General features: G+C 44.5%; 1 protein-coding gene across 3 annotated transcripts in view; it reads right to left on the minus strand.

Moving 5' to 3' along the window:
• LOC121437856 (Golgi pH regulator) overlaps positions 1 to 4315 on the minus strand; it is a 40310-nt gene extending 35995 nt beyond the window's left edge. For 2 of the 3 annotated variants that reach the window (XM_041637948.1, XM_041637947.1), the window contains exon 1: positions 4158 to 4315. In XM_041637948.1, coding sequence (XP_041493882.1) covers positions 4158 to 4199 — 42 coding nt within the window. In that variant the 5' untranslated portion in view covers positions 4200 to 4315. The remainder of the gene's footprint in view (positions 1 to 4157) is intronic. The other variant, XM_041637949.1, reaches the window with a different exon arrangement.
• Positions 4316 to 14476: the final 10161 nt, after the last annotated feature.

The following is a 14476-nucleotide window of genomic DNA, read 5'->3' on the forward strand; positions in this document are numbered from 1 at the left end:
ATAATACTCCCTGCAAAACGTCTGTAGTGGGATTCCAGCCACTAGAGAGTGAAAGATGGGTAAGACAGTTATCATCCCAAAGAGCCATAGCACAGTGGTAAAGAAGGCACTAAATGATGTAACGTGGATGAGCAGTGGAGGGGCCTGAGCCTGACGCTGTAAAACACACAGCGAGGGACCAAAGCACTTTCTACAGGGTTATTAGGTTTCCTGGAGGTGATACTGAAGAAGGTCGCAATCTGAGGTGAGACCCTAATACCATGTGCAAATTTAGGGAGTACTGCATTTTTCTACAGAGGTTCCAAGGTTTTTAATCATTAAAATATTAAAAATTATTCTTAACACATCTTTAGTCCCAGCACTTGGGAAGCAGAGGCTGGTAGATCTCTTAGACTTTGAGGCCATCTGGTCTAAAAAGTGAATTTTAGGACAGCCAGGGCTGTTACACAGAGAAACTCTGTCTTAACAAACAAAACAAAAACAAATCAGGTAAGAAAAAGACAAAGGTGGTAGGAACAGGAAGATGGGGCTTTATAGATAGCAAAGGTCATGAACAAAGGTGGGTACTTGATGTTGGCACACACTGGCAACTACATGGCTGGGTGGTGGCAGAAGATAATGTCTATTAAGGAGAAAGTTTAAAACTAAGAATAGGGAGGAGAAGCAGGAAACCCATCACCAAGAGCCCAACATGCCATCTGAGGAGCTTTAACTATTCTGGAAAGATGAGGGTTGCTGAGGCTGTGGGGTAATGCTTTTGTACCTTGGAAAAAGTTGTCACTCATATTGGTTTAATAAAACGCCAATTGGCCAGTAGCCAGGCAGGAAGTATAGGCAGGGTGACCAGACTAGAATTCTGGAAAGAGGAAAGACTCAGTCTGCAGTCACCACCAAGACACAGAGGAAGCAAGGTGAGAATGCCTCATTGAGAAAAGGTACCAAGTCACATGGCTAAACATAGACGCTATACGTGTGTGTGTGTGTGTGTGTGTGTGTGTGTGTGTGAATGATAGACACAGAATGGGAAACGAGAGACAGCTGTCTGGCTCTAACGTGCTACCCTGTGCTCACCGACAAAGCTCCGCTGAAAGGACTTTTAAATTACAAGCGCACGAATGAGTAGCGGCAGCTGGTGTGCTTGCCCAGGCTTGCTGTGTGGCTGCACAGGAAGCAAAGCAGGACCCCTTGAGCCCAGAAGTTTGAGGTTAGGTTTGGGAAACAGTGAGACCCTGTCTTAAAAAACAAAAAAAAAAACAGGAATTGGAGGATTTATTATATTCAGGACAACTACAAATTCTGGCAAGGTTATAGAGGGAAAAATAACTTCAATCTTTATTTTTTTTTTCAAATAAACGGGAACCAGCATGGCTTATTAAAAAGACCTGAAGAGTCTTAGAACTGTGCGAAGCAGACCCTGACCTTGGCTCACAGTGTGCTGCAGCACTCACGAGAGTACTCTGGAACTGATAAGTTCACAAGGCTGAACTGACGGCTCAACAGAAGTTAGGTGGCAGTCGCTCTTATGAAAAGACTTCAAATTTGGAAAGTAGGATAGATTGAAAAAAGACAACGATTGGCAGAACAGTTCTCAAGAATTACCCGGAGAAGACACTTTTCTTGGGTATTTATTCATGCCTCTATTCATTAGTTATATTTATTGGCAATTGATATGTGGCAGGTTCCAGAGATAGAACAGGGACTGAGAAAGCAAAACTGCAGCTCTCAAAGGGTTAATAACCACGAAGGAGATAACAGTAACTACAGGGTGCTATGACAGCCCATAGGACGAGTGAAGGGGACCAAGGCGACAAGAATAGAAACATTGATCTAACCTGGTCTGGGAGAAGTACTTGGACACCCAAGCTGAGATCTGAAAGCTGAGCAGCAGTTGGCCAGGAGAAAGAGTGGAAGGGATGAGGGAGAGGATCCCAGAGGAGAAAAGAGACTCTGAAAACTTGACGGCACAAAGGCGCATCCAGGTTACGAAACTAAAAGAAGTCTAGGAAGTCTATAAAGTATAAACCAAAATGAGGACATGGCGAGTGAGAGTCAAGGCTAAAGAGCTAACGTCAGTGTCTTAAGGTAAGAGGCTTGCAAGGCATACTGAAGACCTTCTGCTTATTCTATACAGTGGTGAACAAAAATGTCTAAGGTAATAAGTTTTATGAATTTAATATTAAGTATTACATGTGTGTGCATGTTAGTGCACGCACAGCGCATAAGTAGAAGCCAGAGGACAACTTAGGGAGTTGGTTCTCTCCTCCCATTGTGGCACCAAGAGTCTAACCCAGGCTGTCAGACTTGTGTGGAGGGCCTTCACCTGCTTAGCCTTCTCGCTGGCCTGAGGTGATGGGTTTGATACCAAGTCTCGGTTGCATTTCATAAACCTTTCAGTTCATGCCAAGCTGGAAAATGGTGTCTGCGTTGCTTTCCAGTTAAGCACGCTTCCCTAGCAAGCAGCTCTCTATTAAACTAAGACTGACTAGGTCTCTCTACTCTCTGCCAGCAGCTGGCTCAAATGCGAGGGACTACAGACATAGTAAGGAAGACACTACCTTGGATTTCATGAAGCAGAGAAATGAAGCAGAAACGAGAAAGAAAGTGGCCAGAATAAAAGGCCACTTTGGTTATTGATATGGAGCAAATAAAGCCTCCCAAGGTGGTATTTTTATTTTCATTAACACCTCAACGATAATAAAATATCCCCATAAACATATGGGCCAGGGATACTCAATATAAAGCACTGTTTGATCCATTCAATTTAATATTTCATTTGGATATATTTGTAAAAGTTAAAGATTACAAATTTAAAAGATTAGAAAGTCATGCTCTGGGGTTAACTTTTGAATTATATTCACAATTTCACAGGCAAAAGTGAATGGCAATTTTCTACTTACACTTCTATTTTTGTATTCTTAAGGGGCTGGCAAAGGACACAGGGGCTTTGCATACTCCAGTCAAGTGCTATACCAGTGAGCTACAAGCTCAACTCTTTGACATTTATATTGTTCCATGGGGGAAAATGCCACTTAAAACTTAAGTATTGTTATTTTATCTTGACTCGGTACTAAAGCTGAAGCCATTGTGTGTTGTTATGAAGGACAAGAGGGAGGTGTAGAGAGGTTTTAAGAAGGACTGTGTGTCCAGGATTTTCTGTATTCATGAATTTTAAAACTATGCTGGCAACAGAAACAACCAAATGTATTTGAATGGTATTAATTTTGAAAAAGGAAAAACGGTTATTATATTAGAATGGTGAAACCGAGTGGCCTTTTCTTGTCTCATATTGTCTTGTGTTGTCATCGAAGTTTTCAAGAGGCAAGGACAAGACTCCGCAGAGGGGAAGCATTAGCAGTCAGCAGTGCAAACCCTAAATGTCTGGAGGGTTTAAACCTAGGAATGTACCTTACTTTAGGTTCCTGAAGGGAACAGTTTCCTTCACTTGCCGTTCGGATGCTATGGAGAGAAAATCTTTGACTGGAAAGATGAGGGGGCAAGAGCAATAATCGGAAGAACTTCGGCTAGTGACCCATTATTTAGTGAGTGCTTGCATTAATACACAGCTATGCGCATAAATGCGTACATGATGTCAACACTGTGATAAACATTAGCGTGTGGGGGGACCCTCGAAAAGCACGGACGACAGGGAAAGCAAGAGGCTCACTAGTGGTTTATATACGCCCACAGTTTTGTATAATAGTGGATGGATGTCGACTATAGAAAAGAATGGAGGTGGCCAACTGAGAAGCAAAGAGGTTCTGACCGCGATCAGCAAAGAGCGGACAGCAAGGAGAGGACGAAGCAGACGAGTCAAGCCCCAAAGGAAACGTCAGACTCGGAAGTCGGAGAGGTAAACACGTCGGCACCCGGATCCGGCTAAGCCCACACGGGTTAGTCGCACGCCGCCAGGCCTCCCGCCCGGAGCCACACTTATCCAGGCTCCGCGGTCCACGGCGCAGCCCGAAGCCTCGGGACACTGAAGGAACTGCCCTCACCCCACCCGGTGGCACCGGCCCCCGCGCGGACCCGCAAGTCTCGGGGTGGGATGCACGCTAGGTGAGTGACAGGGCCACAAGTCAGCCCTAACCATCCGGGCTAGGGCACTGGCTGAGCAAATCCGGGTTCTCCGGAGCGAGCGAGGGCCGGTGGCGGCTCACCTGGGAGGTGATCATGATGCTGGAGTCGATCAGGAAGCTCATGGCGAAGCCTCGGGAGGCCCATGCCCAGCTGTCAGCCCCTCAGAGAAGCCGCAAGTTAAGACACTCTGGCTGCAGCACTAAGCGGCCTTCGCCCCCAGCCATCCGGGCGGGGCTGTCGCGTGCTTACGCCATCAAGCCGCGCCGCAGCCAGCCAATCAGCGGTCGCATCCCTGTTTGCACAGTAGGTGAGGGTGGGCAGGGCTTGAGGCCGCGCCGCGCTCAATTCCGCGGGCTGGAAACGGTAGACTAGGCTAAATCCAATGCAAGTTCGGTTCTCTTTAGTAGGCAGAAGGAGCTGAGGGCCTGAGAAGTAACGTCTTGTTTTAAGTAGTACTGCCTTTAAGTATACTGATCCTAGCTAAAAAAACAGGAAGTTAGCAATTACTGGACTGAGAGTTGCTGAGAGGCACCGAGTTGCATGATAGTTCAGCGCTTTTGGTAGTGGAGTACTAGGCATTGTGTGAGACCTACCACTGCTCCGGGGCAGGGAGGGGCACAAATCATTGGAACATAATCAAAAACTGATTCTTTGAAAGGACAGGAAAAGGGAATTGAAGGCTCAGGAACTTAAAGAATGGATAACACTGATAAAACCCCAAGGGATGCTTGTAGGGTAAAGTACTAGAAGTTATGTGAAGGCAGATTTTAATTCAAAATAATAATTAGGAATCCGCAGGAGGGTTATTGTTAGAAACTAGTTTCGCCCTTCACAACAGACCGTGTGGCCGTAACTCAAATACAAAGTGAATTACATCTTTCTCCCACTGTATCCTCATTTCGTGAAGGCTTAATGCACTATGGTGGGGCTTATTCTTTTCCCTCTAGAACCCTAGGTAGTCTTTATAGTCACTGTGGTCTCCTAGTCCCAGAAACTGGCTCCAGCTCTGAACAGCCCTGGATAGGAGTGACTAGTGAAGGCTGCAGGCAAGACCTGGAAGGGGATGTGCATGTGTCGTGAGGAAGGCTCGTAGCTAGACTCTGAGTGCTCATTACTACAGTATGAATAAATGAGGACACCCCCTCAGGGTGCTGCACATAAAGAGAGATGTCTTTCTGTGATCTCAAGTCTGCCCCGTCAAGCAGCCTGTCCTCGTTAGGGTTACAACTGATGTGATGAGAAACATCATGGCCACAAGCAATGCCCAAAGCTGATGCAGAGGCCATGGAGAGGCACTGCTTACTGGCTTACTCAACCTGCTTTCTTATAGCCCAAGACTTCCAGATCAGCTGGGCGGTGGTGCACACACCCTTAATCTCAGCACCCAGGATGCAGAGGCAGGAAGATCTCTGTGTGTTTGAGGTCAGCCTGGTCTATAGAGTGAGTTCCAGGATAGGCTGTTACACAGAGAAGCCGTCTCAAAAACGAACAAACAAACACAACACAACAAGAAACAACAAAAAAGGGCTACCATCCCAGGTGTGGCACCACCCACCATGGTCCAGGCCCTCTGCTGTCATTTTCTAATGAAGAAAACGCTCTATAGGCTTGCCTACAGCACAGTCTTCTGGAGCCATTTTTTCAGTTGAGGTCCCTTCTCTCAGACGACTTTAGCTCATGTCAAGTTGACATAAAACTATCCAGCACACTGTCCAATCCCTATTCTAGAGGGCCAGGGAGCTGCAGAGGCTGCCTTGCCATGAGAGTGTCGCAAACCAAAGAACTGGGGTTTCCGGTCTCATCTATCAGCGAAGCAGGTGGCTGTCTACAGCGTGGCACTCAGTTGTCATTGTCATTCAAAGCTGGGGGGTAGTGCAGAACGCTGGGAGAACTTGCTCCTATCATTATCATGCCTAATTAATTTGGTCTTTATAATTTGTGAACAGAAAGAAGTACACACAGAGATGAAACTTAAAATGAAAATGTAAGTTGAAATTGATAAATAAAAGAAACAATAAGGGACTGTTCTGAACATCGGGCCACCTGTCCTCTGTGCCTGGGTGGGACAGACAGTTCTCCCTATCATAGCTAGTACTTCCTGCTCCGAGAGTAATGACCTTCCTGAATACGTCATCTTAGATACGTACCTACCTTTATCGTGATTTGTGTTTTGACACCACGACGTTGGCAAGACAATCAGAAAAGAGTGTAACGCTGCTGTTATCCCAAAGTCCGAGATAGGCCTTATTTGTTATCCTGATATATAACCATCCCATACACTTCATCATTTCCCACCAAATGTTGGTCTCCCTTAAATTCTCCCGTCAAAGCCCTAATGCGATGGTATTAGGAAGCAGACCTTTGTGGGGTGATTAGGTTTGGTACAGTCATGAGGGGTGACCCTCTCATGATTAGTGCCACTTCAATGAGGTATGTGGACCGGGATGTGCATGTTCCCTCGCCCCTCTCTCCTCCATTTGCCCCTTCCCGTTCTGTCATGTGATACAGCAAGAGGCAGCTGACCAGAAGGCAAGAGGACTGTCGTCAGGGAGTGACAATGTTAGGACCTCGGCTGTGGGTTTGCAGCCTCCCTGAACTGTGACCCATAAATATGTGATATTTAAGCCACTATCTATGGTATTTTGTCATATTAGCTTGAAATAAGGCAGTTAAAATAATTTGCGGTATAGTTTTCAACTAGAAACATATATGAACATTTTCTCATGCTAAAACAATTTCATTTTCATTACCTCAGTAACATTCCAACAATGGTCATGCCATGATTTAATGAATCCACATCTGTGGGGAGGGGAAAGTGCTCAAATGTATGTGTGTACGTGTGTACATGTAGAGACCAGAGGTCAACACTGAGCGCCTTCTTGTACCCGCCTCCTGCATTGTTCTCCATCTTAATTTTTGGCAGCATCTTTCAGCGAACTTGGGGTTTGCCAGTTTGGCTAGACTCGCTGCCCAGCAAGTCGCAGAGATCCTCCTGTCTCCACTGCTCTAGCATTGGGGTTGCAGTTGTGTGACGGCATGCTTTGCTTTTTCCCTAGGATATGGGGGATCTGAACTCTTGTTTGCATGCTCTCGTGACAAGTAGTTGGCCACCGAGTCATCTCCCCAGCCCCCCAATTTACATGTTTGATTCTTTCTGTATTGTTTGCTATAATGCAATTATGTGATGAAATAATTGATTTTTTATTTTTAATGCGTGTGTATGTGCACATGTGTGTGCATATGTATGCGTGTGTAAAGCCCAAGAGATAACCTGAATGTCATCCTCAGAGACTCCATCCATCTTTTTTGAGAAAATGTCTCTCATTGGCCTGGAGCTTACCAACTAGGCTAGACTGGCAAGCAAGTGATCCCAGGAGATCCTCCTGCCTCCCGCTCCCCAGCACTGGGGTTATAGGTGTGCCTCAGCAAGGCAAGTGCTTTACTGGTTCAGCCTCCTGTCCTTCTTCTGCATGGCAAAGACTATGAACCACAAGTAATATTTGCCTTAACTTTCAACTTTCTCTAGGCAAGGGACTTTCACTATATGTGGCCCAAACTTCCGGGACACACCCTGAGCTCCTTTAGCTAGCTCCTGCAGCAGCTGGAGTCGAGGCTGTGAACTTCTACAGCAGAGTAGTGGGTTGATGGAGGAAGGTCATTGGCTAATAAAGGCACTGCCCTGGCCCATTTTATTGGTTAGAGGATAGGTGGGAGGAGTAAACAGAACAAAATGCTGGGAGGAAGAGGAAGTGAGCTCAGAGACTTGACAGCTCTCCTCTAGGGAGCAGACGCCTGAGAGAGATGCCATGCCCCGCTCCGGGCATGAAGCTCCGACCCAGGATGGACTAGGCTAGAATCTTCCCGGTAAGACCGGTTCTCACAGATTATTAGAGATGGGTTGATCGAGATGTGAGAATTAGCCTGTAAGTGCTAGAGCTAAAGGGCCAAGCAGTGCTTAAAAGAATACAGTGTCTGTGTAATTATTTGGGGGCATAAGCTAGCTGAGCGGGCGGCTGGGGTGCTGGGGAAGCGGCCCCGCCACCCTTATTACTTCAGTGGGTGTTAATGAGCTGTGGATGAGAAGCCTGCCGTCCACCCTAGCAATTGCTTCTGCAGTTTTGTCTTCTACCAATTGCCTAAGACCAGGGGATAGGGGGGTTAGTCTCTCAGAGCCACTGTAGCTCTGTCTGTATTTCTGATGGCTTCCTAATTTGATGCCTGAGGTTTTTCAGCATAAATGATTCATAATATGTGTTTGTGGCTATTATATTTTACATCAATGAAAATTAACATTTGTTTTTCTTTTGATGGCTAAGGTCTCTTTATTTTGTGACTTTTGTTTATTTTTTTTTGTGCAGACTCTGTGTGTCTTGATTTTTTTTTTAGCTTCTAGAAGTTTAGAAGGCAGAGATTGCTTTAGTGTAAGACGGGAACCCTGTGTTTTCTATGCACTCACAGAACCAAGCAATCAGGCACTTCTGCCTTCTCATGTTTGTCCTTCTCCCTTCCGCCCTCCATTCACCATCCTTCAGTTTATGTTCACGTAATCTAGGACCCCAGACCTTTAAGAAGTATATTAAGAATTATTAATATGTAAGTTGTAGCTTTTAACTATACTCACAATTACATTTAATTCACCATATGCTTAAATGTATTTAGTAATTATCATTTACTTCTTGTCCACTTTGCCTCTGTGACTGTTTTAACATTTCTTTTATCTTTGACCTGAATGAATAATGAAATAGTTTATTCTTTGATGATGTTTTGCAGTTATTTTGTGTTTTGTACAGTTTAGAGCATATTTTGTTACTTATTTATTTTTTAAATTCATTTGTTCATTCACTTTGTATGTGCACATATGTGTGCTAGTATCATGGTGTGCCCGCAGAGGCCAGAGGATGGCCTGCACAAGTCAGTTGTCTCCTTCCACCGTGTGGGGCTGGGGATCCAACTTAGGTCATCAGACTTGGTGGCAGATGTCTTTACCCGCTGAGCCATCTCGCTGGCCAGAGAGTACCTTTTTGTTGCACTGACTCCTGGGGAAATTTGATCTGTTCAGAATTCCTGGGTTCTATTTTCATTCTCAGTGTCCTATAGACATCCCATTATTTCTTAAAAATTTAATATGATCATGAAGAAGTATGATGTCAGCAAATGTTTCCCCCATTTCCTGGTAACCTAATCGTTTTATTTCTAGTTTATTCTCTCCCTGGCATTTGGAGTAGTCTGAAGGGAATCACCAATAGAATATGGTGGAAGATATATGACTTCCAAGGTTAGGTCGCCAAAAATGTTGAACATCTCTCCTTGATCTTTTGGGTCCCTGGCTCCAGGGTAACCAGACACCAGGTCATTAGGACACTCAAACAGCCTTGTGGAGAGGCCTGAGTGGACGGGGACCAATTTGGTAGCATCACCTTCCTTCTCAGGAAGTTGAGTGACTGGATTCCACCATGGGAGTCAAGTCTTTGAGAACATCATGCCCCACTAGTACTGGATTGTAGCCTCAAGAGACATCTCCAGGCTGCTCCAGGCCCAACCCACAGAAAGGCTGAGAGACAATATGTTCTTCTTGTTTGAAGTCAGTATGTTTTGGAGCGATTGTTACACAGTAATTATATAACTAATATATGTCCCCACAAGTAACATTTTTACTGTATATTTGTGTGGAGTCATCTGGGGGGTCTATTATGTAGCCTTGATTTTTGTTTCTTTGCTACTCACTAAAGCAAACATACGGATTTTGAATTTTTGTTACAGACCTACTTAACCTCAATGAATCAGGTTCTGTAAAAAGATCATGATAGTTACTGTAATGTAAATCTTGATATCTCAGTGTCTTTATACAAGAAAGGTTTAGTTTTTTATACAGGCAATGTCCAGAAGTTCAGATAATGAGGACTGGTTGGTATGGAGAGCCCTCTGCTCTCTGGTCGTCTAAAGGTGACATCTCCCTAAGGTGGCATCTAGAGTTAATTCCATTTACATTCCTAAATTTACGTTCATATAATCTAGGAGTTAAACCTTTAAAATATACTAAAAATTATTAATATATAAGTTGGAGCTTGTAACTATACTCACAACAATTACATTTAATTTCCTATATGCTTAAATGTATTTAGTAATTATCAAAAATTCAGCAAAGGACTTGCTCAACAGCTCCAGGACACTCCTAGGTGAAATGAGGGCAGATATAATCCAGCCAGAGCAGAAAGATTCTCCCAGTCAGCTGAGACTGTGGCGCCCAAGTGGCCAACTAAAATCCACTTAAAACCTAAGAGGGCTTTTTAGAGTTTCTGTGTGGTTATTTCGGTTCTGGGCGACCGGGATGAACAAGCAGCCTCCCTGCAACAAGTATGTTTTCTCTCCTACTCTAGCATCCCCAGGGAAGAACAAAAGGTGCACCTGGTTAGCCCACGCAGAGAAGCAAAAGGATAACATGGGCGAAAGCATCCCTAACACGGCATCTTCATGTGGTTGCTAAGGTTTCTCTGATGACGTCCAGGAATGTATATGCAAACCTCTTTTTCTTTATTTATGACAATGGAAACCTGTTTGCTTTCAAGTCTGGAAGCCTGGGACCATTTGGTGTAGCACAGTTAACAAAAACCCAGAGACAGAAATTGAGGTTCAACCTGAAGGCCAGAAAAGCAAAACAGCCAGCCACCTCAATCTGAAATGGGGATCCTGCCTCCAATCTCAGAATGAAACTGTGACTGAGAGCTGTCTCCTCTCATCTTATGTTCCTCTCTAGTGCTGGGATTAAAGGAGTGCACCACTACTACCCAGTAGAGCAAACCAGTGTGGCTACTGGGATTAAAGGTGTGTGTCACCACTGCCTGGTCTGTAAGGCTGACCAGTGGGGCTGCTTTACTCTCTGATCTTCATGCAAACTTTATTTGTTAAAATACAAATGAAACATCACTACAGTTAGTGAATCACTTTCTCAGACATAGACTTAGAGGCAGTCTGCATTGTTCTGTGAAGGGCTTGGCCAGTTGTCTCATTCCTACCCTGAGTAATTCATTTATTTATTCATCAAATGTAACTATGTTCCAAGTACTCAATATGCAGCAATAAGTAGGAAAAAAGCTGTGTCGTAGTGAATTAAAACATTAAAAAATTACATGCAATTTTTTAGTGTTCTCTGTCTCTTTCTTCTCTCTCTGTCTCTCTGTCTCTGTGTGTGTGTGTGTGTGTGCATACATATACAGGCGCGCACACACCATTGCATATTTGTAGAAGTCAGAAGACAACTTGTTCTTCCACCATGTCAGTCCTGGCGATCAAAATCAGGTCCCTATGCTTGGTGCCTTTATCTCCTGAGCCGTTTCTCCAGCCCCAACAGAACAATTTGGTAAGTAAGGACGGCAATAGAAGGGTCTGCAAGGGAAGTAGCAGCTAACTTTTTCTTAGAGTCTGTGAGATTTAGTAAACAGAGACGTGGGTCTGAAACAATGTTGCGCCTATTGGTTTCTGTGTGCCAGAACTATCTTTACTGGATACTAGATCTTAGTCCCATCAGACTAAGGCAAATACATGAAGAGAGAGGTGGGGGATGAGGCTTCAAGGTGGTTCAACCATGTGGGATTGCTGCAGCAAGCAATGTAAGTGACTTGGTCCATGTTAAGTTTAAAAAGGCAGGGGGAGGAGGAAGAAACTCTGAGCAGCTTAGCAAATTGAAGGAAGGCTAAAACCATAGTCTGAAGAACCAGGTATTTCCTGAAGATCTTTATGGTCTAGAGCTTGTGCCATTATAAATGAATTCCAGAAAATTTCAGTTTCTGTTATTCCACATGAGTGACATTCTAGGGACTGTGTCTGATTGACCTAGTCGATCCCCAAAGCTGATTTCCACCTGGGAAATCAACTAAGAATCCATCAAGAGGGGCTGGAGAGATGGCTCAGTGGTGTGGGAGAATTGTCTGTAATCTGTTTTAAATAAATGCTTATTGGACAGGCAGGAAGTATAGGTGGGAAAACCAGACAGGAAGTAGAAATGATGCAATGAGAACAGGAGAATTCTGGGAAGGAGGAAGTTGGATTCATCCCACTCCTGTCCAGACAACCGAGGAAGCAGGGTGTGACCTGCCAGCTGAAAAAGGTACTGAGCCATATGGCAAAAATAGGTCAGAATAATGGGTTAATATAAGCTACAAGAGCTAATAAGTAGCCTGAGCAAATGGGTCAATCAGCTTTATAACTTAGAGAGATCTCTGTGTGATTTTCTTTGGGACTTGCTGGCAGTGGGGAACTGGGAGGGACAGAAAACTCCCACAAGCAAGCCCAGCCCTCATGTTACAGCTCAACACTTAACAGCACTGGCTGCTCTTCCAGAAAACCTAGGTTTGGTTTTCAGCACCCATGTGGCAGCTCACAATCCCAGGGCATCTGATGCCCTTGTCTGTCCTCCTCAGGTACTGTATACACATAGTTCACAGACATCTCTGCAGAAAAACACCCATACACATACACTAAAGGGACGGGGGAATCTACCAAGTCTGTATCCAACTGCAGAAGGGTGTTTCCTGTGGATAAATTGGGCTGATATAAAAGAAGAGAATACCAACAGGTAAAAAGAGAGTTATTCTCTTAGTGGGTGGGCACAAACTACAAATGACTGCTAATCATAGGGAATGAAGAATCACTAAAGAGTTTTGACAAGAGAGGAGACATGATAAATCCCAGGCAGAAGCTTCTGACTAACTTAACCTGCTTATCAGGTTGTTTTCATACTCAATGAATCATTTTATGTCTCTTTTAAATGCTCAAGGGAAAGAAAGAGAACACATGCTTTCCTTTTGCTTCTCTGCATGGGCTAACCAGGGGTGCCTTTTGTTTCTCCCTGAGGGCTACTGGAGTAGGAGAGGAAGCATACTGAGCAAATCTCAGCTGACTGGGAGAGCCTTTCTGCTCTGCCTGGATCATATCCTCCCTAGTTTGACTTAGGAGAATCCTGGCACCGTGGAGCAAGTTGTTTGCTGAATTTCCAGGAACTTTGTAAGCCAGCTCTTCGGTTCGTTCAGTAGTAACAGCTAGATTGTATAAACCTAAAAATGGAACGAAGATAACATCTACTCAAAGCCTCCTATCTATTTTGCAATCATTTTTATTCCATGAGTCAGCTTCACATCACGTCAACAAAATGCTGGACACGGGATTTGAGTAAAAGAAAGTCGTGCTATTTAGCTCACAGTTTGGGAGGTTCAACGGCACAGCACGTGCATCAGCTCAAATCTGGTGAGAGTTCTGTGGTAGAAGGCAGATGGTAAAAGCATATGCTGTGTGAGCAGCCATATTTCAAGCCAGAAAGCAGAGATATCTGGAAAGGGCCAGGATTGCTCCTTTTGTAACCACTCTCTTCTGAAGAGCTATCAGGAGGTCGCATTAGAACTATGAAGGTGTCAGATGGGAACTACCGTGAGGTCATATGAGAAGGACTTCATACCACCGATGACCTAAGGACCTCCTACTAGGCCTGACCTCTTAAATGTTCTGCCAGCTGCTTGGGAACCAGGCATCCTATCAGATGGACTGTTGCAGACATTCAAACCATAGCACTGAGGTTATTTTTCATAATTGTGGAATATGCATATGCATTGTATGATAGGGAAACTTTATAAGGCGCTATTGGACTTCTTAATGCTCTGCCAGGGATAGCATACTGTAACTCAAGATTGACAATGGTGGGTGAATTTACACAAGTCAGGTAAGAAAAACCCACAAGCTAGGGCTTCTTTACCTCAGAGAAAGCTATTAATCATTTACTAGTGTACCCGCTCCCTTCCTTTCCCGGACCCCAACTCCAAGAATAACAATTAGAAATGGAGGCAGCCTTGATTGATGGGCCAAGAAAGAAAACAACGGTGGTTAAAGTCCAGCTAGTTTATTTGTTTTGTTAACAATCTAACATGCAGTTATTAGTTCTGACACAAGAATGAGGAGGGTTGGAGAGTACAGGACCAGCATCCCCATGTTGCCACTCATGAGCCGTTTCCCAGTGGCGCTAAGTCTGAAAGCTTCTCAACTTATTCTTTACTTGTGCTCCCCAGATGGACAAAAAAGCACACAGAGACGGCGATGGCGCTATTTCCTTTCTCTCCAGACAAATTTCTGAATTCTCCTAGAATTTATTTTCTGCTCTGGAAATCTTCTGAAGGCAGTGAGGCTGGAGACTCCGGTCTGTCTCACGTCCACACGGTGGCCACGGCAGGCAGTGTCAAATGCAGTGGAGACCAAGCTGTCTTCCAGATCGCTTCTCTCTCCTTACTTAACTGCTGGATCTAGAGTTACCTTTCCTTTATCCCCTCCCTTCCCCAAAGACACATTTAGTTACACTACAATAATTTCTAGAAAGGGAAACCTTAAACGTAGTTTCTAGGCACACACTACATCTTAC

This window comes from Microtus oregoni, unplaced genomic scaffold (assembly GCF_018167655.1).
Source record: "Microtus oregoni isolate MIOR12 unplaced genomic scaffold, Mior012 000054F_ref0000373, whole genome shotgun sequence".
Taxonomy (NCBI): Eukaryota; Metazoa; Chordata; class Mammalia; order Rodentia; family Cricetidae; genus Microtus; species Microtus oregoni.